At 52.3% G+C, this 24,021-nt stretch overlaps 1 protein-coding gene across 5 annotated transcripts in view; it reads left to right on the forward strand.

Moving 5' to 3' along the window:
• The window catches only part of TLK1 (tousled like kinase 1), a 656,881-nt gene that overhangs the window by 510,277 nt on the left and 122,583 nt on the right, over positions 1-24,021 (forward strand). For all 5 annotated transcript variants that reach the window (XM_078681584.1, XM_078681580.1, XM_078681585.1 and 2 more), the window contains one exon: positions 17,772-17,941. In XM_078681584.1, coding sequence (XP_078537710.1) covers positions 17,772-17,941 — 170 coding nt within the window. The remainder of the gene's footprint in view (positions 1-17,771; positions 17,942-24,021) is intronic.

The following is a 24,021-nucleotide window of genomic DNA, read 5'->3' on the forward strand; positions in this document are numbered from 1 at the left end:
TTTGCGAATGCCTTCGGGCTTCAAAACTTGCACGTTGTGTGGGCGTCCTGTGTCGGCGACGGGCCCTCACCTCATTTGTATGTGGTGTTTGGGGAAGGATCACGGCACCACTGATTGTGAGGCGTGTCAATAGTTGAAGTCGTGGCGGGAGCGCTGCATGAAACTTCTATCGGCGCACCTCTCCAGGTCGACCTCCTCCCCTCAATCAGCTTCGGCAGACCGCTTTAGATACGGCTGTGGTCGTCGTCCTTCTCCGATGGCGCGAGAGCGTCGCTCCCCGGTGGGTATGTGTTGCAGTTTGTCACCGGGGCTGGTGTTCGGCCTTTGGGGGGCGTGGGCTCTCCGTGGGTGATGCGGCCCGCGTGTCGTCCTCCTATCTACCGTTTCCCGGTGAGGGGGTGTTGAGAGTCCAGATAAAGACATACGCGGCGGCCTTGCGGGCCTCACTGGCGTCTCCTCCTTCTTCCCCTCCTGGGGCGTCGGCGGATCCCTCCGCGGTGCCCGCCAACCGGTACGGATCCAGGCTTGGAGGATGTGGTGCTGTTGGGGTGCGGCTCCTCTTGGGTACCTCCTTCAGGCCACGGCACCTTTGCCTTGCCGCAAACTCCAGCGGGAGACCCTGTGGTGCCGCGGGAGGTCGCCAGGGCTCCAGTTGCATCCCCGAGCCCTGCTCGGCCCTCTGGGCAGGCAAAGGACTCGTCCAAGGCTGAGCTGGTGCCGCCAAGGCGCCCGTGTCTGCTTCGGGCTGCGCCACAAGGGTCTGTGACCTCTCCTCGTCCCACTTTGGGTCGAGGTGGGGTGAGGACTCCTCGTCCCCCTCCGGGCCCTTCTCGTTCCTCCCCGCGGGTGGCTGCCTCGTCAGAGGGTGAGTGGGAGGTTGATTCGTCCCTGACGCCACCGCATGGGTCGCCGGACCACCTCTGCAACATTCTGGGCCGAGGCTGTCAGAGGACTTCGGGTCACTCCCCCGGTTCCTCTTGTCCCTCCACACAGGCAGCTGCCTCGGCGGAGGTAGAGTCAGCGCCGCCCCTTGGCCACTTCGGCTCCAGTCCCCGGTGTGACTTGGAGGAGCCCTATCCGGTCTCTCCTTCGGCGAGGGATGGTGCTGGCATCCTACCTCAGGGTGTGGACTCCACGGCTCCACATAGTTAGTGCAGCGGATTAGTCTTCGGACGCTCCCTCTTCTCCGGAGGCTGGCTGCATTTTGGTGTCCTCTTCCCCGGAGACTGGCTGCCGCGTGGTGTCTTTTTCGCCGGCGTCGTCGAAGGGTGGCTCCCCGCCTTTTCTGAGGCCGAGGCTCGTCTGAGGAGCAGCAGGTCCCCCATTCTTCAGTGCCTTCTAGCTTCCAGGTCTGGCGGTTGCCCCTCCCGCTTGGCTTTGGGGACGGCCGACCTATTCTGCAGCCGTCGCCCACAGAGGAACTGCTTTCTTCTCCGCGGGGCCCGACGGAGGTGGGTGCGGCCTTCGGTCACATCGTGTCCCCGGCTGAGGGCATTCTGCGCATGGGGGACCCTATTGCTCATTTCCCTGTGGACTATCTCTTGGATGTTCTCCACCTGGGCTCTTGTGGGAGGGAGGTCTTGCTCCCCTTTGAGGGTTTGCTCCTTTCTTCCCTGACTGGGGCTTGGAGGCGTCCCGCCTCGGGGGATTCGGTGCCTCAACATCTTCTGCACAGACACCTTCTGGCACCGCATGACCCAGCGTGCCTCTTGTGAGAAGTTGGCTTGATATATGATGCTCACTGGTTCTAGTGATCACCTTGTATCAGTCCAAACAACCCTTATGGTGATTGGTTGTAAGTCAACCTTATAGACCAGCTATCCTAATGGTAGCATGGACAAAGCAGTCTGAGGCTAAACTCTTTTGGCATGTGAAGCCAGCTGTTTTACCACATATAACCCCTTGAATACCAGATGAAAGGACACCACACAGGTTGTTATGAAAATAAACAATATATTTATTACTAACAAACATCTCTGAACTCTTTATGAGATCAGAGGGCTAAGCACATAACAATACTCTTAGGAAAAATACGATAGTGTAGAGGGGTGAGTGAGGGCTTGGGGACAGGGCCAGCTACTGCTGTTCTAGTTCTAGTGACTCGCTCCTCTCCCCCGAGTTGAGTGGTCGCTCCCCTGTGTCCCTCGAAGATATTGGTATTGTTGTGCCTCTCTGCTGCGCATTACTGCATAATCATTTGCTGCCTGCTGCTTGCCTGATCGCCGCCTAGCTCTACTTGCACGTTTATAGATAATATTGCCCATTTCAGCCTGTTTGCGCACTGTGCCGCTCTGCATTCATTTCTGCATTGTTGTTTCTGCCTGCCTGATCGCCGCTTAGCTTTGCCTGAAATTCTGGGTGCTATTTCCGCTGTTTTGACTCTGTTTGCTGCGCATTTACTGTACTCCCCCCCTCCGCCTCCATTTTGTTTGTTGTTGTCGTAGTCTCTAGCCCGCCCCGCCTCCCAGCTGAGACGCCCTCGCCCCTCCCCCCCCACCATCCATATATGACAGTTCTTCCCGCGCGCAGCGTTCACGCGCAGCGACCGCGCCCAATCCGCGCCGAAGGTGCGCCAAAGGTAAGCCCGTCTACGCCCGTCCGCGCCTGGACCGCGCCCAGCGCCAGACCCCCTGCTCCTCGCGCTGCCCAGCCCTCCCGCATTACCTACGATGCCGCCACCCTCCTAGCCCTTAACCCCGGTCGCGCCCCCAACTGCGTCCAAGCCGCTCCTGGACACACCCATGGACCTTTCTCTTGCTACTCCTGCAAATTCATCGGCACCGACAACATCTCCGCGACGACCACACCACAGATTCCCGACCCCAATCACCTACAATGCATCCTTCTCAACACCCGATCGGTCCACAGGCACGCCATTGACCTATGGAATCTACTAGACACCATCTCTCCAGACGTCGCCTTCCTAACAGAAACATGGATGAACGCTTCCTCCGCCCCAGACATCACCATTGCCATCCCTGAAAATTATAAGATCACACGCAAGGACCGTACCGGCCACACAGGAGGAGGAATCGCTATCGTCCACAAAAAATCAATCCGCATCTCAACCAGCTCTGACGCCAACCTCGCCAACTCCGAACACCTTCACTTCCAGATCCACATCGACCCCAAGACCACACTCAGAGGCACCCTCCTCTACAGACCACCAGGACCCCGCGCTAAATTCAGTGAAGACATCACAGACTTCATCACTCCACACGCGCTCCCCTCCAAAGACTACATCCTTCTGGGAGACCTCAACTTTCACCTTGAAAAGAACAACGACCGCAACACCACCACCCTCTTGGACAACCTCGCCAACCTCGGACTTAAACAACTGGTCACTTCCCCCACCCACATCGCAGGTCACACACTCGACCCCATCTTCACCTCCAGCAATCATGTCTCCTTCAGCCACACTACAGATCTCCTCTGGACTGACCACAGCTGCGTTCACTTCTCCTACAACAAGCCAAAACCCACCAACCACCTCCAACCAACTCTGCAAAGAAACTGGAACAAAATCACCATCGACCAGATCTCCTCATCGCTCCTTCTAAACACCCCAGCCCACTCTTCTAACCCAAACCAAGCCGCCGCCAACTTCACCCTATGGTTATCCAACACCGCCGACAACTTAGCACCACTGAAAAAACGTCAAAGCAAACCTGGCAGCAAGAAGGCCTCATGGTTCAACGACGATCTTAAGAAGTCCAAGAAACTCTGCCGCTCCCTTGAAAAGGCCTGGAAAAAAGACCCAACCATTAGCACCAAGGACGCCTTCAAAAACGCCACCCGCACACACCACCAACTAATCCGAAAGGCCAAGAAAACAGCATTCAAGGATCGACTTGACAACAACGCCCACAACAGCAAGGAACTTTTCAACATCGTCAAGGAATTTACCAATCCCTCGGCCAACTCCAACGACATCACCCCCTCTCAAGCCCTCTGCGACTCCCTAGCCTCATTCTTCCACAACAAAATTGCAGACAACCAACCCGGAGACCAACCCACCCAACCATTTGCTGAACATTCGCCCCCCTTGAACACCCTTAACGACTGGAACCCAATCTCCACTGAGGACACCATCCGCCTGATGAACTCCATCCACTCAGGATCCCCCACAGACCCATGTCCTCACCACATCTTCAACAAAGCAGACTCCGTCATAGCACCGCACCTCCGAGACGTCATCAACTGCTCCTTCAACTCCGCCACCTTCCCGGAAAGCTGAAAACACGCTGAACTCACCGCCCTTCTGAAAAAACCCACAGCGGACCCCACCGAACTCAAAAATTACCGCCCCATTTCGCTCCTTCCATTCCCGGCCAAAGTAATCGAGAAAGCTGTCAACAACCAGCTCGCCGCTTTCCTCGAAGCCAACAAATCCCTCGACTCCTCACAATCTGGCTTCCGAGCAAAACACAGCACTGAGACCGCCCTCATCGCAGCAACAGACGACATTCGAACTCTACTGGACAATGGAGACACAGTCGCCCTCATCCTCCTCGACCTCTCTGCAGCCTTCGACACAGTCTGCCACAGCACCCTTTTACAACGCCTCAGAAACATCGGAATACAAGGAAAAGCACTTGAATGGATCACCTCGTTCCTCACCGGAAGAACCCAGAGAGTCCGCCTTCCACCATTCAAGTCCGAGGCCACTGAAGTCATCTGTGGCATACCACAAGGATCCTCACTCAGTCCCACCCTCTTCAACGTATACATGAGCCCCCTCGCGACCATCGCCCGCCAACACAACCTCAACATCATCTCTTACGCGGATGACACTCAACTGATCCTCTCTCTCACCAATGACCCCAGCACCGCCAAAACTAACCTACACGAAGGAATGAAAGAAGTCGCCGAATGGATGAAACACAGCCGTCTGAAACTGAACTCAGATAAAACAGAAGTCCTCATCTTAGGTACTTCCCCCTCTGCATGGGACGACTCTTGGTGGCCGGAAGCCCTTGGAAAAGCACCCATCCCGACAGACCACGCACGGAACCTAGGAGTTATCCTGGATTCTTCACTCTCAATGAACAGACAAGTCAGCGCCGTATCCTCATCCTGTTTCAACATTCTTCGCATGCTCAAAAAAACATTTCGCTGGATCCCCACCGAAACCAGAAAAACAGTCACCCATGCTCTGGTCACGAGCCGACTGGACTACGGAAACACCCTCTACGCAGGCACTACCGCTAAACTCCAGAAGAAACTCCAACGAATCCAAAACGCCTCAGCCAGGATCATATTAGACATCCCGCGCAACGAACGCATCTCTGGTCACCTGAAAGACCTCCACTGGCTACCCGTCAATAAGAGGATCACTTTCCTACTGCTAACCCACGCACACAAATCACTCTACGACATCGGGCCAGAATGCCTCAACTCACGACTATCCTTCTACACCCCCTCCCGCCAACTACGTTCTTCCAGCCAAGCCCTCGCCACTGTACCTCGCATCAACAAGACCACCATGGGAGGCAGATCCTTCTCATACCTGGCTGCTAAAACCTGGAACTCACTCCCCACTTACCTTCGCCTTACCCAGAACCACCTAGCATTCAGAAAGCAACTTAAAACTTGGATATTTGACAAGTAATCCTCCTCCCCTCCCTAAGCGCCTTGAGACCCTCTGGGTAGGTAGTGCGCTATATAAATTCTTTGACTTGACTTGACTTGACTAGTTGAGGCCCTGAGGGACGGTTCCCCGGAAGGAGAGGCAGAGAACTTAAATAAGCTTTTCAAAGAGGGCTTTATTTGCGTGTAAGTCTTTCGCTGTCTGCTGGTGATGCGCTCTCGGGCAAAGGCTGCCGGATCGTAGGACGCTGACCGGGGAGGATCCAGGATGTCTCGGTCTCGGGTCCGGTCTTCACAGGAACCAGGGCGCCCCGTGTGGAAGAAGAGAAAGTAAGTATTAGGACCGTTCAGGCTCAAAAACTGTTAGGGGCCGTGAGTGAGGAAAACCAGTGCTCGAGTGTATTTACAAAAATAGAGCGACTCGTGAGGGTTTTGTGCAAGTGATGGCGGGGATGCAGGGCAGCTGTACACGGGTCTGTACACTTAGTCTACGGGAGGCAGGCTTCGTTGTCCCATCCAACCCGCCATACGACCCCGTACCTGTTGGAGCCACACTCCTCCCGTGGGAGTGTGGCGGGGCGGCTCGTGTTTCCGATGGCCTCCTGGCTACTCCGACTCCTCTCCGGGTCTCGATAGGTTCTCCTCGGCTTCGGTGTCACGGCTCACTCGCTCCTCGGCTCCACTCCTCTCCTGGGAAACGCTGTCCGTCGCTTCCTGCTTCCGGGGCTCTTTTGACGCCTGCGCGTCCGTCGATGGGGGCGAGGCTGTTGGTGAGTGTTCCCCTACCTTAAAGGCGTAGTGCAGGTTTCTGTCCCTCGTTGGCCACCAGTACTCCGGGTCTCCGGTGGTCCAGTCCTCTCCCTCGTGGCGGTCAGGGTGCTGCATAGAGGGAACTGAGGTACGTGAAACAGAGGAGGCTGACCACCAGTCCGTATGCTGAACCCCCTCGTCGGGAGCTTGCAACCCCACTCCGTCACAGATAGGTTGCACAAATTACAATGGTGCCCTAGGGGCACTACAAACCATATACTAAGTAAATGGTATAAGGACATCGATAGAGGAAATGGAGATGCCCAGAGGCTGTAGGATCGCTGGGACTACACTACTCTAACCTTAGGTAAGTAGCAGGAGGCCCACGGGACGCGTGTGCAGAGTGTGAACTCACACGCGAGATGCGGAACAAAGTCAATGGGCAGAACAAATTACGAAAAGGTAAGTAACAGACAGTTCCGACTAGTTAGGACTAAAACGACTGGATACCTGGACACTAGGAGAGTCAATCTACCTTTGAGCACCGAAATGCTCGTTACCTCACCCACAGGCTGCGGGTGCATAGGTGTCAGTGTGTCGGGTTTCCGCGTCAAAGTCTATGGAGCCCTGAAGAAAGATTCTGCAGGCGACCAGAAGGAAGATGTCCGGTGCGATCCACGGGTGGATCGAGGAAGAGGAGGACCTGAAAGCAGAGGGGACAGTGTTCAAAGTCACTAGCCAGTGACCGGTGTGGAACCAGGAAGGAACCAGATGCTGTCGTCGCGATCAGGTGAAGAGTGGACGCTTGTCTCTGCAGCCACGTGGACCAGGAGGTGTCTTCGACGACCAGGATGGAGGCACGAGCTGTCCCACGCAGGCTTTCGGTGTCGGATCCGGATTTGGAGTCAACAGGCCTTGGCAAAGGCAACCCACGCGGTGAGTGGAAACGGCGTCTGGTGCAGACCAGGAGGGTCTGGGGTGCTCCTCTTTTGGAAGGGAGCAAGGGCCAGTCTGGAGCAACCGGACCAGCAGTGTAGATTTCAAGGATCGTCATCTAGGAGGCCACTAGCCAGCCGGCAAGTGACCAGACAACGCGTCGAACAGCAGTCAAGCAAAAGGGCCCCACGCAAATCTTGTGGATGCTGTGCAGCTGGTCTTCGGTGCAGGAGCTGTTCGGGGCTGGGGCTTCTCAGTCCCCAAAGCACTTACTCGAGGATACCTCTGAAGTCGTGCTGGAAGCGAAGTGCAGTTTCTTCAAGATGGCCGGTCCCACGTGTCTCGTCGCACCCACGGATCTCAGCTGTGCTGCAGATGTAGGTTGAGGTCGGAGAGGTCTGGAAGTCCGGATCTCGTCGGGCTCTGAAGTCTGGTTCCGGCAGGAAGGACGACAAAGTGAACCGCTAGGACGCTTGATGGTGCCTGCAGTTGCAGGGTGGACACTCCTTGCCCACAAGGGAGATTCTTCAGTCTTCTGAGGAGCAGAACGTCGAAGTCCAGAGTTTCTTCTTGTAGAGTAGTTCAGGATAAATCTAATCTGGAATGGGACCAGCTCCTACCTTTATCCTGCTAAAGGGGGCTGTACTAGTGACTAGGTCCCTCCCATGGGTGGGACCAGGAAGGGGGGTGGTTACACCCCCTATCCTTTGTCCGGTTTCGCGCCAGAGCTGGGGCTGGAGTGCCCCAGCAACTGGTTTGAACCGGGCTATGCACAGGGACACCTTGTGTGCCCCAGGCATGTCTCATTCCTTTCAGCCCTCCCTATCTCAATACACAAAATCCTGTCTGGGGTGGTGCTAGCACCTCCCAAGACAGGAAACCCTTTGTCCAGGCCTCCCTCGCTGGAAGGACTCCCAGCAGCAGGAGGTCAGACTTGTGTCTGTGGTGGCAGCATCCATTTTGTGATGCTGAGGCTTCGTTTAACTTTAACCGGGGTTCACAGTTACATACATGTCGTGTCCCTCTAAAAGGGTGGAATGCTACCCCCGTCGCCAGAACTGGCGAGGGAGTAGTATTCCAATTCGTATGACACCTTACTCGACATGTTTTGATAATGCTATACCAAAGTTAGCAATAACCGCAAGGATTATAATGCACTTAAGAGTATATGGTATAGCGTTATCATGGAACAGCTATAAGGACTTGGTTCCGCAAGCTGCAGACAGGCTCAGCTCATGCTAGAGCACCATCTCACATAATTCCAAGCACTCTGCCTTCAGGATTGATAAGGCCTGCCATAGGGGTGACTGATAGGAATATGTGTGTCCATTTTGGGGTTAGATATAGGTATCCTATATCTACAGCAAAGGGTGATTACACCACCTTGCCCCAGCTGTCTTACCAGCCAGTTGTCTGTTTAGATGGCCAGCCAGGGGTGGCATAATACATGCTTCAGCCCCTGGTAGGCCTTGGGTTCACCTATGCCCTGGGTACCTAAGGTACACTATAGAGGGGCTGATAAGGTGTCCCAATACCAATTGGTAAATGTACCTAAAGTACATGGATGTCAATTTAGAGAGAGAACAGCTAGGCTGTGGGTCTGTTTAGCAGGCCCACAGCCAGGGAAAGTCGTAAACCAGTGAAGCAAAAAGCAGAAAATCTGGGGTGACCATAGGATTGCAGACCCTACTCTCCTACACCTCTCCCTCCACCCCTCTGCTGCCAGTCCACTTTTGCGGACCGCCTTTCCCTCCCTGCCACCACTGTTGACTCTGCCGTCCCTGGAGGCCCGCTGGCTGGACTCTTGGGGGCGCAACATGTTCACCTTGACCAGCGCTGCCCTGCAGGCCCTTAACATCTTGTGTGTATTGACGAGGGCCTCCTCTTGTTTGTGGGACTCTGCGGAGTCTCTGGAATCCGCGGCTTCCCAGGAGACTGCTCAGGTGGACTTATGGCATCATGCTTGGGCTGGCCAAGAGCGAGCAGCGTTTATTCTCTGCTCCGCTCTGAACATCGCGGAGGTGCTGGGCCGGACCATGGCTTCCTCAGTCGCCCTCCGTCGCCATGCTTGCCTCCGGGATGGTGTGTTCCCTGAGAATATTCTCAAGCGGCTCATTGATCTTCCGTTTGATGGCAGTCTGTTGTTCCATGCCCCGGCTGATTCTGCCATTCAGAGGTTCCTGGCTGGGCTCCGTCCTCCTCCTCCCCCTCCTCCGCCGCCGTATTCTCCTCCCCCCTCCTCAGTGACTGCTGAGTTGAGCTGGGTTTGGGCCTTTTGGATGCCCTTGCTATAGATGGTATTTGCTGGCCATTGAGTACTCCTTGATGGGACTTTGGCATTGTTGGCTGCCGGACGGCCCTTGTTGTCGTGGTGTGTGTGTGTGTGTTTTTTTTTTTTGGCAGGAATAGTTACACAGACTTGGCCCTGAGATTAGGCCTTCTGTATTCTTTGGGCTGATGTCAAGCCTTTTGCTGGGTTGTTTTTTCCCCGTGATGCTTTTGCTTTCTCCTCTGCTGCGGAAGTTCTTCCAAAGAGGGTTCCCGTGTTTTGGGACTTACCGTACCCTATGTAGGGTAGTGTTAGCTGTCATATAGCTATGCTCTGCTGGGGAGTGCTGGTTGCCTGCGGGTGCCTGTTCTCCATGGTGTTTCTGTATGTTGCTTTTGCTTCTTGAGGTTGTGCGCGCGGCCCTTGTAGTCGGTCTGGCCATTTCCTCTCCTGCCTACTCTTGTGCTGAGAGCTGGGATGCTTCAGTGTCCTTCATGCTTCTGGCGGCTTATGGTTATAGCTACCATTCTGGCTGGCCTGTTGCCTTCCCTCTGGGTGGGCTCGCCTCTTCCTTGGTTTCCCTTGGGCCCTCTGGGCTTCTTCTTGTTCCTCTGCCTGTCCTGGCGTTTGTTGGAAGCCCGGTTGCCCTGGGGTGGAGTGTGGTGCTTCGGCCTCTCTGGCTTGCCCTTGGTTCCTCTGTTGTGAGTGTATGGGCCTCCACTCTTCCTTCTTCCTCCTACATCCCTCCTGGGGCTTGCTGGCGTTTGGCTTGTGGGGGTCCTCTTGCCTGGTAGGGAGGAGGTTGCCTCCCTGGTCTACAGGTCTGGTCCCCTGTGGGCCTTCTGTCCTGTCCAGACTGGTGGGGTCCTTTCGCAGACCCTTCTTCCCCATGGGTATTGCTAGAGTATCTATTCTACGTGAAGGTATCTTCTGGTAGTAGTCTCTTTCAGATGTACGAGTTACTTATCTTTGGTAACGATGTATCTGGTAGAGACGATTCTAGCCGCAGATTCCTTCACGGCCTGCCCTTCCTCCCCGTTCTGCGAGGACCCCTGGGCTGGTCCTGGGTACTCTCCTCCCGGTGAGGGGCCATGTCCTCTGTGTGTACCTTCTTTTGCTCTTGACGGTGGCTCAGTTGGGTTTCTGTTCTTTTCTCCTCTTGGGTTCTGGGAAGGTGGGGTTCTGGTGCTCCCATGCCCCACTGCTCTGGCTGCTCCAGATCGGGGAGGTTGCATCCCATCTCTCCCTTCCTCCCTCTTGCTGCTAGGGGCCTGGCCCCTCTACCACCTCTGAGTTGGGGCCCTCTGGTCGTGCCTTACCCTTGTTTCTTGGGGGGTGGATGCCCTCTAGGCTGGGGTGGCTGGAGGCTGGTTGTTCCTGCCTGTTGGGACTGTCTCGCCTTCCTTGTTTCATCGTGTGGTTGTAGGCCTGCTACATGTGTCATGACGTTTACGCAGGTTCCCTGTCTCCGGGGAGAGGGGGAGTATTGCGGTATATGTATGGGCAGGGTGGCTGCTCAGGGCTCTGCTCTGTTCTTCCTCTCTCTGCCCTTGGACACTGCGGTGTTGCACTGTTTCTATGTGGTTTCTTTTTTGTATACTCTTTCGCACAGTGTTACCATGCTCCCACAGTTTATTTGGTGGCTCCGCTTTGTGGTGCGGAAAAGTTCTCCGAAGAAAACTGACGTAGGCGCGTCGAGGTGGGGCTTAAGTGACCTCGCTGACGTCACGTGATGTCGCCCCACCCCGGCGCGCAGGGATGCTGTGGCAAAAAGGTTTCAGGATCCAGTCTCACGCCTGGGGATAATTCTATGTGAAGGAATCTGCAGCTATAATCGTCTCTACTAGATACAGCGTTACCGAAGGTAAGTAACTCGTAAGTTCAGTAGTCACCCTAGTGGAGGTCACACCTCCCTTCCGCAATTATCTCCCTTCCGCAATTATCTTTGTTCCCTATTCCTGGGAGGGATTAACACTTCCTAGCAGGTGGGCAGCATGTTGTCTCAGGTGAGAAGTGCTGCTGCAGATAGTCAGGAAAGGCTACCAAAAGTGTTAAAATTTACCTTAGATCCCATATATCTGATAGACATCTAGCCTCAGATTCCTTACCTTAGAATTTCCCAGGCACCAGACGTGATCTGGAAGGTTTTTGCTCGAGCAATACCCTTGCGTGCCAGTAGTGGCGTTGGTTGGCTCCGCATGACGTCTGCGCCAGAAGTGAAGTCTGCGTCACCTCGACGTGCTGACATCGGTTGTTTTCCAGCACAGATCCGGGAAGAGAGCTACCCTCTGTCACTTTTTGACAGGCTTTTTTCAATGTTTTATCCCAAAAACATTTGGTGGGTAGGTTTTTCCATCATGTCAAAGAAGACCTCTGGATTCAAACTGTGCTGCGCCTGCCACCGTGCCATGCCTGTGACAGATCACACCTGATTTGTCTTTGGTGTTTTGAGTGCTATCACGGCTCGAAGTCATGTCCAAATGCTGGACTATGGCCCCTAAAGCTTTGGGAGAGCTGTCCTGAAAGCTGCTTGCGGCCCTACGCTCTGTAAAATGCTGTTCGCCCCCAGAGTTCTCGGTCGCGGTCGAGAGGATGGTCCGGACACCGCTCTGGTAGTCCTAAGTCCTTGACCTGCCCCTCGAAGAATTCGGGTCAGTCATGTAAGAGGCATACGAAACACAAGCAGTCAAAGCGTGCTTCACTTCTCCCCATCAGTCTCGATGCTCTAGGCCTCATTCCCAGAACCCCATGTGGTGTGGTTGTGAAAAATGCAAAGTGGAAAGTTAACAGGGCATAGATAAAGGAGATTACTCCCCTTGAAGATCCCACCCTCCGAACAACCCCTCTATGGGTGTCAATTCTCTGTTAGCTGCTGTTCTGATCTGAAGATGTTATGCCCGGTGCTTTAGCTGGAAATAGTGAAAATGTTCAGTGGAGGAAGTCCCGCTGACAACTTTCAAAAATTAAAATGTTGTAATTATGGAAGAGGTCCGACAATGTCAGACATCCCCCCTCCTGCCTGCCAAGTGTCAAAGGGGCCTGGGTGGATTGCTGGTGGGAAAGCCGGATTAAAATGACTCTGTGTATATGTGGAGGAAAAAGGTCTTCCATTCTACAGCCTTTGTGACCTCATCCCACACCCTTAGGGTGGTTTTCATGGAGGTACTCAGGTAAGCAATAGGGGATCAGACTTCCCTAGGCTTCCACAGCACGTTCCAAATAACCCGGCCTACTACTGCCCTATCCATATGCAGGCAATGCTTGTCCGATTCCCTTAAGGACCGCTCGACAATTACCATCGATTTTGCTGCCTTGTGGTAAAATTCAAAGTTAGTCAGAGCTAAGCCTCCTTCGTCTTTGGACTGTCTGATCAATTTAAAAGATAACTGAGCCCTTCCATTCTGCCATATAAAACGGGTGGTTAACGTGCGCAGCGTTGGGACAAGGCCTCAGTTCCTGTGGAAGGACAAATTCAAGATGCTCACTCTGACAAAGGTCCTTTCTGCTCTGGATTGAGGTAAATTTGTGGTACCATTGGACATGCAGAATGCTGCTTTCCATATTTCCGTCCTGCAGGCCCACAGGTATTCACTGCAGTTAAGAGTAGGCTGCAAGCATTATTAGTTTGCTATGCTCCCATTAGGCGTCACCAGTGTCCCCTTCAGTGTTCACAAAGGGGTTTACGATGATCACAGAGTACATTTTGAAGGTTGAGACTAGTATTCCTCCAAACTCAATGATTGGTTGTCAGTCAACAGTCCGTCATGAGGCACTACCAGATGACTGCGAGCCTTCTTACATCACTGAGGTTCATGATAAACGTGTGTAAGTCACACTGGACTCCTTCGCACTGGCTTCACTTCATATCCGCCATCCTGGATACAGTACACTTTTAAGCCTTCCCTCTGGACCGAGACCAGGACATTGGGACTACGACACTGCTGTTTCAGCCTCTGACCTGGGTTTCAGTGAGAATGGTCTGATTCTTTTAGGCCTTCTGGCCTCCTGCATACTGCTTGTCTGCTACGCCAGATGACACATGCAGGTTCTGCAGTGTGAGCTGAAGTCTCAGTGAGCCCAGCACCAAGGAAATCTGTCACATTCCATCCAGGTTTCATAGGAAACTGCTAAAGATCTGCATTGGTGGCAGCTCAACTGCAATTCAACTAGCGACCGGCCATTCTCCCTACTCCACTCTGAGATGACGGTGGTGATGGACGCATCGCTGCTGGGTTGGGGAGGTCATGTAGGAGAGGTGGCGATCAGAGGACTCTGGTCCACACTGGAAACCCAGCTCCTCATCAACTTTCAGGAGTTGCAAATTGCTTGGCATTGAAAGTTGGTCTACTGTCCATTAAGGGGAGACTGAGTCAGGTTCTCACAGACAACACTAACTTTGTGGTACTGCAACAGGCAGGGCAGGGTGAGGTCTAGGGTTCTGTACCAGGAGGTCTTGTGTATCATGACCTGGCTGAACCCTTAGGGCATCTCCTTGTTTGTAGACTTTCTGGCAAAATCCCGTAAAAATTGTGCACTTTGAACTTGCCGAAGGGCAACAGTAGTAGAACCTTGGTTTAATGGGGCAAGCTTAATGTGACATATTCCCAGAGCTATTCTTTCCAGTTGTTTTCTGAGGCTAACGCATTATGTGTTCTAACCCAAGAGACTCTGGTGTGCATTTTGAAGTAGTAGGACTTGGGCTTGGAACCAAATAATGCAGTCTGAGGTGGAGGTACTGTAGATTAAATAAGCTGTTGCACACTCTTTTTGGAAGCTGCAAAGACCTATCTCTTGGTGATACTTGTTTGCATTACATATGTGTATCTATATGATGCTTAGCTTCCCAAATCAAGCTTACCTGAGAGTGTCTTGTGCAACAGAGAAAGCAATTCTAGGCTGTACTGTGGCTTCATTATATGGTAATGCTGTGAGGTGCCCTGGGTGAAGCTAAATTATCTTCAACTGATTATCCCAAATAGGGAATTAAATAAATGCCTCTGTTGCAATGAATAAATTCTGCCTATGGAGAGTAAACGGCTCAAATACAAATGCCATTTCCCATGAACATTACAGGGAGAAATATTTGCCATTACCCCATTGGGTACCCAAAGCTTTTGGGACTTTATGCCTGCCTGTTTTACCCTCATCACCCTGCACTGATTGTAACTACACTGGCGTTGGCACACGGATAAGGATGAATAGTTAATTCCTGGGGTCTCCATGTTTTACTGAAGGGGAATGCACAAACTACCTTAGGAATTAGTGATATTTTTCAGTATTCGGTGGGGCAATTATCAAAAGTGCAATAGAATGTTGAAATACTGTTCCTGCGAGTAACCAAACCGTGCACTTCATTAGAAATGATCTAATGACAAATCAATTTTTAGGTCTCGCGCCTGCGATTGCAGGGCGAAGCCCTGCTGTCGCAAAGCGAGCTTATTGTGATCGTTTCTGCTTTCAAGGACAGGAGAGGACAAGAGACTGGCACGCGCACGCAGCCTGCCGGAATCGGATCAGGTCGCGCGCTCCGATTCCGGCATGCTGCCGACAGACAGACAGACACACACATCCCCTACCCGCACCCCACCCCTACAGGCACGCGATGTGCCGGTCTCCCTTGCAAACCTGCACAATGGCATTTTCCTCGCCCCACTAAAACTGGCTCCGACCAAGCCGCCCGCCGCCGAAGCCAGAAAGCTAGCCCATGAAGAGTGCAGGTGAGGACGGGGCATGAGCTGAATCGCACAGTATGAGGTGTGAATATCTTTGTATGTGTCGCATCTCGGGCGCTCCGACCGCGGTTTCGGTTTCGCGCCCGGCGATCCTCCGCTTGTGTCTAATGCCACTGAACATGCTGTTCAAATGTACTTGAAATGCGCCACGCTTTTCTGAGCGTCCTGACGGCTTAGAACAGTGAGGTCCTCGACATTTGCAGCGCACATTCCACCGGGTCGCGGTGTTACATTATGCATCAAGCCAAACAAAATGTGTGCAGCTTCGTGTGAATGTCTCCGTCAAACCAGCCCTCCTCGAGCGCCTCGCGCCGGCCCCAGGTTCCCTTCTGCAAAACTTTATTGTGGGTTCGGAGTGCTGTGCGCCCCATGCTTTACCTACCATGGTATTCTTGTCCAGGTACGTAGTAGGCGGGGTTCACCGCGATCTGCAGGGAGATGAGCACCTCTCCCTGCTCCCCGTCGCCCTGCAGCTCCCCGTGGTGGGTGCAGAGGAAGAAGAAGGGCGAGAACCGGGGGTAATAGCCCACGGCGCCAAGGACACACTCTATGCAAAGGGTAAGCGCGAGGAGCAGGACGGCCCAGCGAGCGCGGCAGCCCCTCTGCTCCATGCTGGGGTCCGTTGTCCTGGTCCGCGGAGCCCTGCACGTGCACCCGAGCCCGGCGTGTGCTCCTTGCTACGGCCACAGGCTAAGTGCGAACTTTGCTGCGAGCTCCGGCGCTGCCAGTCAGTCATCTGCACGAGCTCCGGCCTGACTGCTGCACGCGCACTAACGGACAGGACCTCTCCATCCCATATGCAGCCGCTCTTGACCCAGACACCTGCTTCTCCTCACACGAGTGCCCCGGCGCCTCCTGTTTATTTATGCGATTTTATATAGCGCAAACTTTACCCGAGGGTGTCAGAGCGCTTTACATAAGAACCAGTTAAGAAACATAAGGACTTAGGATTACATGCGTTACATAAAGGATACAAACAGAAAAATTGCAAATGTACAAGATGTAAAGTCACACAAGGAGGAGATACAAATGGATATACTCTCTGTTGGCAGTGGTTGGGAGACTGGGCACAACTGGCAGGGTCCGGACAGGCATGTAATGTAGGATGTTGCAGGGGGCTCTGCCCATGTCATCTGCAGGAAGCAAATCAGAGCCCCCCTTTCCTCTAAACCCTTGAATTGGGAGGAAATGTGAGGGATGCTCGGGTGGAATACCATCCTCGAGACGTCGCGGACGGCCTCCTCCTCCTGGGCCCGGCAGGAGTCCTCACTGGCATGTAGGGGGGATTCCCCCATCTGTTGCTTGTCATTTTTTCAGGGTGGGAGCGCTGCAGGGAGAAGAGGGTCGTAAATCCCTGGAGCAGACCACTGTGCGTCCCAGCGCGGGGGGGGGGGGGTGCCCTGCCAGAGCTAGGTGCCAGCCTCTGCTCTTCGCCTCGGTGGCACACATCCCTCTGCCCCCAGGTCTACCAGCTGCCTCTCTCCACCTTCCCTGAGCCAAAGTGAGTACTGAATAGTTTTGGAGCAGAAGTGATGAGGTTGGTGATGGGGAGGAGGTGAGGAAGACTAAGGGGAGGGGGTGTGAGTGTGCCGAGCATACTCAGTGTTTACTGTGCAGGAGTGAGTGATGTAGCTTAGCTGGGTCGTGTTTCTTGCGTGAACGATGATGCCGCAAACTGCATACCCCTATCACAGCAGCACCAGGGGTGTAGCTTGATTTAGTGTGGCAGGTGCAGTGGCACCAGGGTACAGAAGCCTGAGGACCCACTAAACCCTCATTATTTGAAGGACGCTCAGGAGGTTTGGCAATGGAACAAGTGTGTGTGCCGAAGTGTAATACTTTGTATGCACTGCCAGGTGAAAAGTAGCTTGCGCGTACATGGGTACACTGTGGTACACGCAACTGCCTCTGAAAGGCAAGTGGGGTCAGCGCATCACTTGTCAAGCACAAACTGACACTGCCCTAGATCTGTCGCAGTGTCTCAGTCCTCTTGTACAACCTCACCGTTAACTCGCTTCCACCTCTGCTCTCTCTGCTCTTTTTTCGTGTACCCTCCGTGATGACCTGATCATTTGACTATAGAAATCCCCGTCCCACCTACAAAGGGTTGCACAACTTTTCTTTAATTCTAGGGAGTGGTGAAGCGGGAAACTTGTGACCTCACAATAAAAAATACCATTCACAAACAATGTTTATATACCAATTGCAAATAAAAAATAAAGACATTTATGCAAAGCATTGTCATTTACAATGGCAGTAACTCAAACTTTAATGCTGCGAGACCTATTGTATTGTAAATACTTTTTTTGATTGGTGTTTATCTCAATTTCTTTTTTACGGATATAGTTGTAGATTTGTATGCTTTGTATTGGTGTAACATATTCAATATTATGCAATATGAAACAAACATCCATAAATGAATGTCGTTTTTTTTTCTTCATGCATGTAGTTTTGACATATTGCATATTAAAAAATCTTCTTTTTTAATTTGCTAGGTTTTGTACTGTGTTAGAATACTGTGAAGGCAACGATTTGGACTTCTATTTGAAGCAACATAAGTTAATGTCCGAGAAGGAAGCCAGATCTATAGTGATGCAGATAGTAAATGCACTACGGTATCTCAATGAGATAAAGCCGCCTATTATACACTATGACCTTAAGCCAGGTGAGTGAATTCCCACTTTTTATTTGAAATGTTGAAACTTTTTTTTGTAGTTGTGGTGTTTCCATGCTGATGTCTGAGCTTTTAGCTGGAATCTCAGTTATTGTAAGGTAGTCTTAATTATATATATATATATATATATATATTTGTCCACAACGTACAAAAACATGAAGTGAGTGCCTTAAAAGGAGTATAGTATAATTAAAAGTAGACATCCCATTCTTAAAGTTCCCACTAATAATTAGTATCCTTAAAAAGAACAATAACAAGCAATCTTGCAATGGTGGTACATAGATATCTTTAACTTACTATTTTCCGAGATGAAAAAGTAATCCTTCCTTAGCGAGTTTCTAGGTAGAAACCTCTTGTCTAAACAGGAAATTACAAAAACAAAAGCCTTGCAGAATGCATGCTGCTTATTTTTGCCACAAAACATTTCATATAGTTACACTGTTTTTCCTAATAGGAACATTGTGAATTGAAATTCAATATCCTCTTACAAAATTGAAGTTACACACTTTTGTACACGCATTCACTGCCCCTTTTTATTTTCTGTATTTGTGGGATTCTGTCATGTTTAATCACGTTCTTAGTTTCATATTGGTTGTATTTGTCAACCAATTCTAGTGCTGGGCTTCATTATAACCATTTAGCCTCCGTCTCTTAATAGCTCCTTTATTACTTTGTCGCCTCTCATTTTAGTGAAGACACTGTTTTCCATTCTTTTAGTTCATCTCAGTTCCATATATTGTTTTGTGTAGATCACAAGCCCCTCAATTTTCAATAATTAAATTACAGACTTCTAGGACTGGAAGAAAGAATTTCTTGTACTATGTGTGTGGCGAGACAATTACTGTTCAATGAAAGAAGTGCTGTTAGGTCTAACTGTTTCTTCCTGTTCCTGACACTAGGCATATAGAGCTTAAGGCAAACCTCAGTTTGAGATATGTGGTTCTCGGGCTAGGAATTACTTTGGAAGCAAAAAGTCACTTCACAGCGTAATAGAAAGAAAATTATGTTAACTCTAAAATCAGGGGTCACTTTCCTTCCTGTAAAGTGAGCTATTACTTTGTCTTGCTACTGGGAGGTCCAGTCATGTTTAAATCCTGAGAATATATATCCAAAAGGAGGGGAGGTATCGGATCAAAATCTGATCCAAGGGCTCAGATTACCATTCACGGAAAAGTGAGAATGAAAGGTCCAGCCACAGTCAGAGCCACAAGGCAATAACTAGCAAAAGCGAGTAGGCTGTTCCTAAGGAAACAAGAGGAAGGGGGAGAAAAAGGGGGAGAAAGCGGTCACGAGGGGGATAGGAATAGTGCTCAGTGGAGGACTAACCTGGGTATCCAATTTGTTGGATTTAAAGGCCTCACACACCCTTGCGAGTGTCATGCTTCATCATCGGCAGTGCTCCTCGTTGGACAGGCGGTGCATTGTCCAACGGGCTCACCTCAAAGAGGGGCTCTTTGGCGGAGATCTTTTATCCAACTGCCTATGGGTGAAGTGTGGGTGAGGGGCCAGGAGGAGGAGGATAGTGCGAGTGAGGTTAAAATGTGGCAAAAGGTACCGGAGATCAATTTATTCTGGTGGTCTCTTACCACAAGTAAAAACAAGAGAAAGCTCCTGTAATCGCAGGAAATTTAGGATTCCACGTCGCGATACACCTGTATGGTACTCCTCTTGCCTAGGGGGAGACAAAAGAGATCGTTACCAAAGAAATAGTGACAACAGGTGACCCTTTCGTGACTGTAAATCCTGAGAATCTCACCCTTTGCCTGCAGAGTTTGCTGCTTTTTTTTCTTTGTCCTAAAGGAGCAATCCCGGTGGAGGCCTGAGTGCCTCCAGATAGCGGGTGCAGGACCCCATACCACCCTGCTTCTTGTAGTACCGCATGGCAGTGCTGCTGTCTGTTAGGCCCTGCGTAGACCTGCCCTTGATGGAAGGCAGAAAGATTTTAAGGGATTGACTGATCGTTCCTAGATCCAACAAGTTGCTGTGGTATCGATGCTCCATCTAAGACCAAAGTCATTTCTTTTATGGCTCCCCCACCTTTGTCTGATTCTAATATTTGTTCCTGGAGTTCTTCAGCAGGAATCCCAACCTGCATTGATTTATTTTTGTTTCCCTGGAGTTGCTTTTAAACTGGAGCTGCTTAATGTCCTAGTTTGGTTGCCTTTTGCTGCTAATGGCCTAATCTGTTCCTCCTTTCGCTTCTGTAGTTAGAACTCTGATCTTGATAACATTCGCATTCTCTAGGCCTTAATTTTTCCAGTAAACAATACAACTTACAGGGAAAAGCGGGCATACAAATAGCCTCCATCCGGAATGTTCACCTCACATCTGCAGAAGCAAACGATAGCAAAGGCTACTTTATTACACAACCTTTGCACAAGGGGTGTTCATATGGCTTAGGCCTCAGGATACCTTTTCAGCCCACTTTCACATGCATAAACGAGGAAGGGTGATTTGTAATTATTGGTGGACAGTTGGAGGGAATAGAGATCGTGCTTATTAATGCTTATGTGTCTAATGTGGACCGGCTCACTTACCTAGATAATATGGCTGTACACCTTACAGAGGTGGTTCACCTCTGGGCAGATAATTGTGTAATGGACATTTGTTTGGATGCTAGTGGGGGATGGTCGACGCCTGGTGGGTACATAAACATCCCCAAAGGCAATATTGTTGTAATTTAGGGGGTGAACAACTTTAATATGCGCTTGGACAGATTCCTGCATTGAACGCTGAAGCATCACAGGGTAATTGGCGCACAATAACTTACTCAGACAGTAGACCCTCTTATTAATGTCTTTTAGCTTGACTGGCTCATAAGCCGTCATTTCAACCTGGAGGCTTAATGTAGACATGCTGGAGGAATTCTTGTTGAATACTGAAGTAAGGGAGACAATTAATAATACTTGGATAATGAGTATGGCAACAACAACAACTACTCTGATAGATTGGGAGGCATCCAAAGTCGTTATTAGAGCACACTGTATGGCAGCAAGTGTGGGTTACGGCCTGACTGTTAATGACCCCCAGACGACAGACTGGATGCAGAGCTTTTTTTTCGTACGCAGTACCCCTGCGCGTCAAATCTGATAGAGACTGCTAGCCGCAGATTCCTTCACGTAGAATTACTCCCAGGCGTGTTGATTTGTTGTTGGTTTAAAGGTCAATAGGGATAATAGCATTGTAGGGTCGTTAAACTGTACCTAGGACCCTCTTCTCCCTGTTTTGTTGGTGAGACTGCATCCGAAAACATTTTTGCCACAGTTTTGTGGGCGTCTTATGTCGACGGCGGACCCGCACCTCATTTGTATGTGGTGTTTGGGGGATGATCATGGCACCACTGACTGTGAGGCCTGTCAACAGTTGAAGCCGAAGTTGCGGCGGGAGCGCTGGATGAAACTTTTCTTGGCGCGTCTCTCCAGGACGACCTCCCCTCGGTCTGCTTCGGCGGACTTCTTCAGATACGTCCGTGGTAGTTGTCCTCACCCTTCTCCAATGTCACATGAGCGTCGCTCGCCGGTGGGTAAGTGTCGCAGTTTGTCCCCGGGGGCTGGTTTCCGGCCTGCCAGGAACGTGGACTTTCCACGGGTGACGCAGCCCCGTGTGTCATCCTATCCACCGTTTCTTGGTGTTGGGGCGTCGAAAGTCCAAATGGAGACATACGCGGCGGCTTTGCAGGCCTCGCTGGCGTCTCCTCCTCTTCCCCTCCTGGGGCTTCGGCGGACCCCTCGCCTTACGCAGGGCCCTCCGCGGGTTCGGATCCAGGCTTGGAGGATGTGGTACTGTTGGGGTGCGGCTCCTCCGGGGCACCTCCTTCAGGCCATGGCGCCTCTACCTCACCGCAAACTCCTGCAGAAGTCCCTGTGGTGTTGCGGTAGGTCGCCGGGGCGCGGTTTGCATCCCCGAGCCCCTCTCGGTCCTTTGACAGGGTGGTCCTGTCTAAGGCAGAGGTGACGCCGCTACGGCGCCTGCAGCAGCTGGACTGTGCAGAGCCACAGGGTCGAGGCCAGATGAGGACCCCTCGTCCCTCCCCAGGCCCCTCTCGTGCCTCCCCACGGGCGACTGCCTCATCGGAGGGCGAGTCAGAGGTTGGATCATTCTTGGCACCGCCACGTGGGTTGCCGAGCAATCTCAGCCTCATTCTGGGCCACGGCTGGCGAAGGGCTTTGTGTCACTCCCCAGGCCCATCTCGTTACCCCACGCAGGTGGCTGCCTCGACGGGAGTCTGATTGGCGCCAGATGGTGCCGACAACCTGCCTCAGGCGGCGGACTCTACGGCACCGCGCAGGAGTCGTACCGCGGATTCATCTTCGGACGCTCCTTCTTCTCCAGAGGCAGGTTGTATATTAGTGTCGTCCTTCCCGGAGACTGGTAGCCATGTGGTGTCTTTTTCTCCGGCGTCAAAGGGCGGCTACCTGCCCTTCCTGAGGCAGAGGTGTTCGTCGGAAGAGCGGCAGGTCCCTCATTCCTCAGCTCCTTATGACTTCCAGGTCTGGACCTTGCCCTTCCCGCTTGACCTCAGGGACGGGCGCCTTAGTTTGCAGCTTTCGCCCACGGAAGAGCTGCTTTCTCCACCGCGGGGGCCCTACGGAGGCGGGTGCGGCCTTTGCTCACGCAGTGTCCACGGCTGTGGGCATCCTGCGCATGGGTGATCCTGTGGCTCACTCTCCGGCGGACCATCTATTGGAGGTCCTCCACCAGGGCTCTGGTGAGAGAGAAATCTTACTTCCCTTGAAGGTTCCCTCCTCTCTTCCTTGACAGGGGCTTGGAGGCGTCCTGCCTCAGGGGACCCGGTGCCTCAACATCTTCTGCACCGGCACCTCCCGGTGCCGCGTGACCTGGCGTGCCTTTCCCTCCACCCCTCTGCTGCTAGTCCTCTTGTGCAGACTGCTTTTTCCTCCCTGCCGCAGCGGTTGACCCCGCCGCCCCGAGAGGCCCGCTTGCTGGACACTTGGGGGTGCAACATGTTCGCCTTGATCAGCGCTGCCCTGCGGGCCCTTAACACCTTGAGTGTCCTGGCTAGGGCCTCCTCCTGTTTGTGGGATTCTGCTGAGTCTCTGGGATCCGCAGCGACCCAGGAAGGGTGGTCAGGTGGATTTACGGCATCATGCGTTGGATGGCCGGGAGCTTGCAGCGCTTATTCTCCGCACTGCTCTGGACATCTCAGAGGTGCTGGGCCTTGCCATGGCTTCCTCGGTCGCTCTCCTTCGCCATGCTTGGCTTCGGGATGGAGTATTCCCTGAGAATATTCGGGAGCGACTTATCGACCGTCCATTTGATGGCAGCCTGTTCCATGCCCTGGCCAACTCCGCCATCCAAAGGCTCTTGGCAGGGCTCTGATCTCCTCCTCCTCCTTATCCTCCGTCCCCTCCTCAGTGACTCCTGAGTTGAGTTGATTCTGGGCCTTAGGCCGGTTGTTCTGGCTGTGGAGTGTGTTTTCTGGCCATTTGCGTCCTTCCTTGGGACTTTGGCATTGTTGGCTGCTGTACGGCCCCTTTTGTTGATTGTATGTGTGTTCTGCCCGACTTGTTGCGCAGACTTGGCCCGGAGATTAGGCCTTCTGCTTTGCTTGGGCTCTTTGTCAAGCCTTTCGCGGGGATGTTTTTTTCCCCGTGGCTCTTTTTTTTTCCTCTGCTGCGGAAGTTCTTTCAAAGAGGGTTCCCATATTTTGGGACTTATCGTACCCTAGGTGGGGTAGTTGTAGTTGTCATATGGTAGAGGGTTCTGGTCACCTTCGGGTGCCTGTTCTCCATGGCGTTATGTAGGTTGATTTTGCTCCTTGAGGTAGTGTGCGCGGTGTTGACACTACTGTGGGTGGTGGTGTTAGTCACTGTTTCTTTCCACATTTTCTGCTTTTCGCACACTGTTCCCATGCTTCCACAGTTTATCTGGTGGTTCCGCGTTGTGATGCGGAAAAGTTCTCCGAAGAAAATTGACGTAGGCGCGCCGGGGCGGGTCTTATGTGGCCTCGCTGACGTTACATGCGCGTACAACGCCTAGGCGGAGTCGCATGATGTTGCCCCGGCGTGCAGGGATGCTGTAGCAAAAAAGTTTCCAGATCCAGTCTCACA

This window comes from Lissotriton helveticus, chromosome 3_1, assembly GCF_964261635.1.
Source record: "Lissotriton helveticus chromosome 3_1, aLisHel1.1, whole genome shotgun sequence".
Classification (NCBI taxonomy): Eukaryota; Metazoa; Chordata; class Amphibia; order Caudata; family Salamandridae; genus Lissotriton; species Lissotriton helveticus.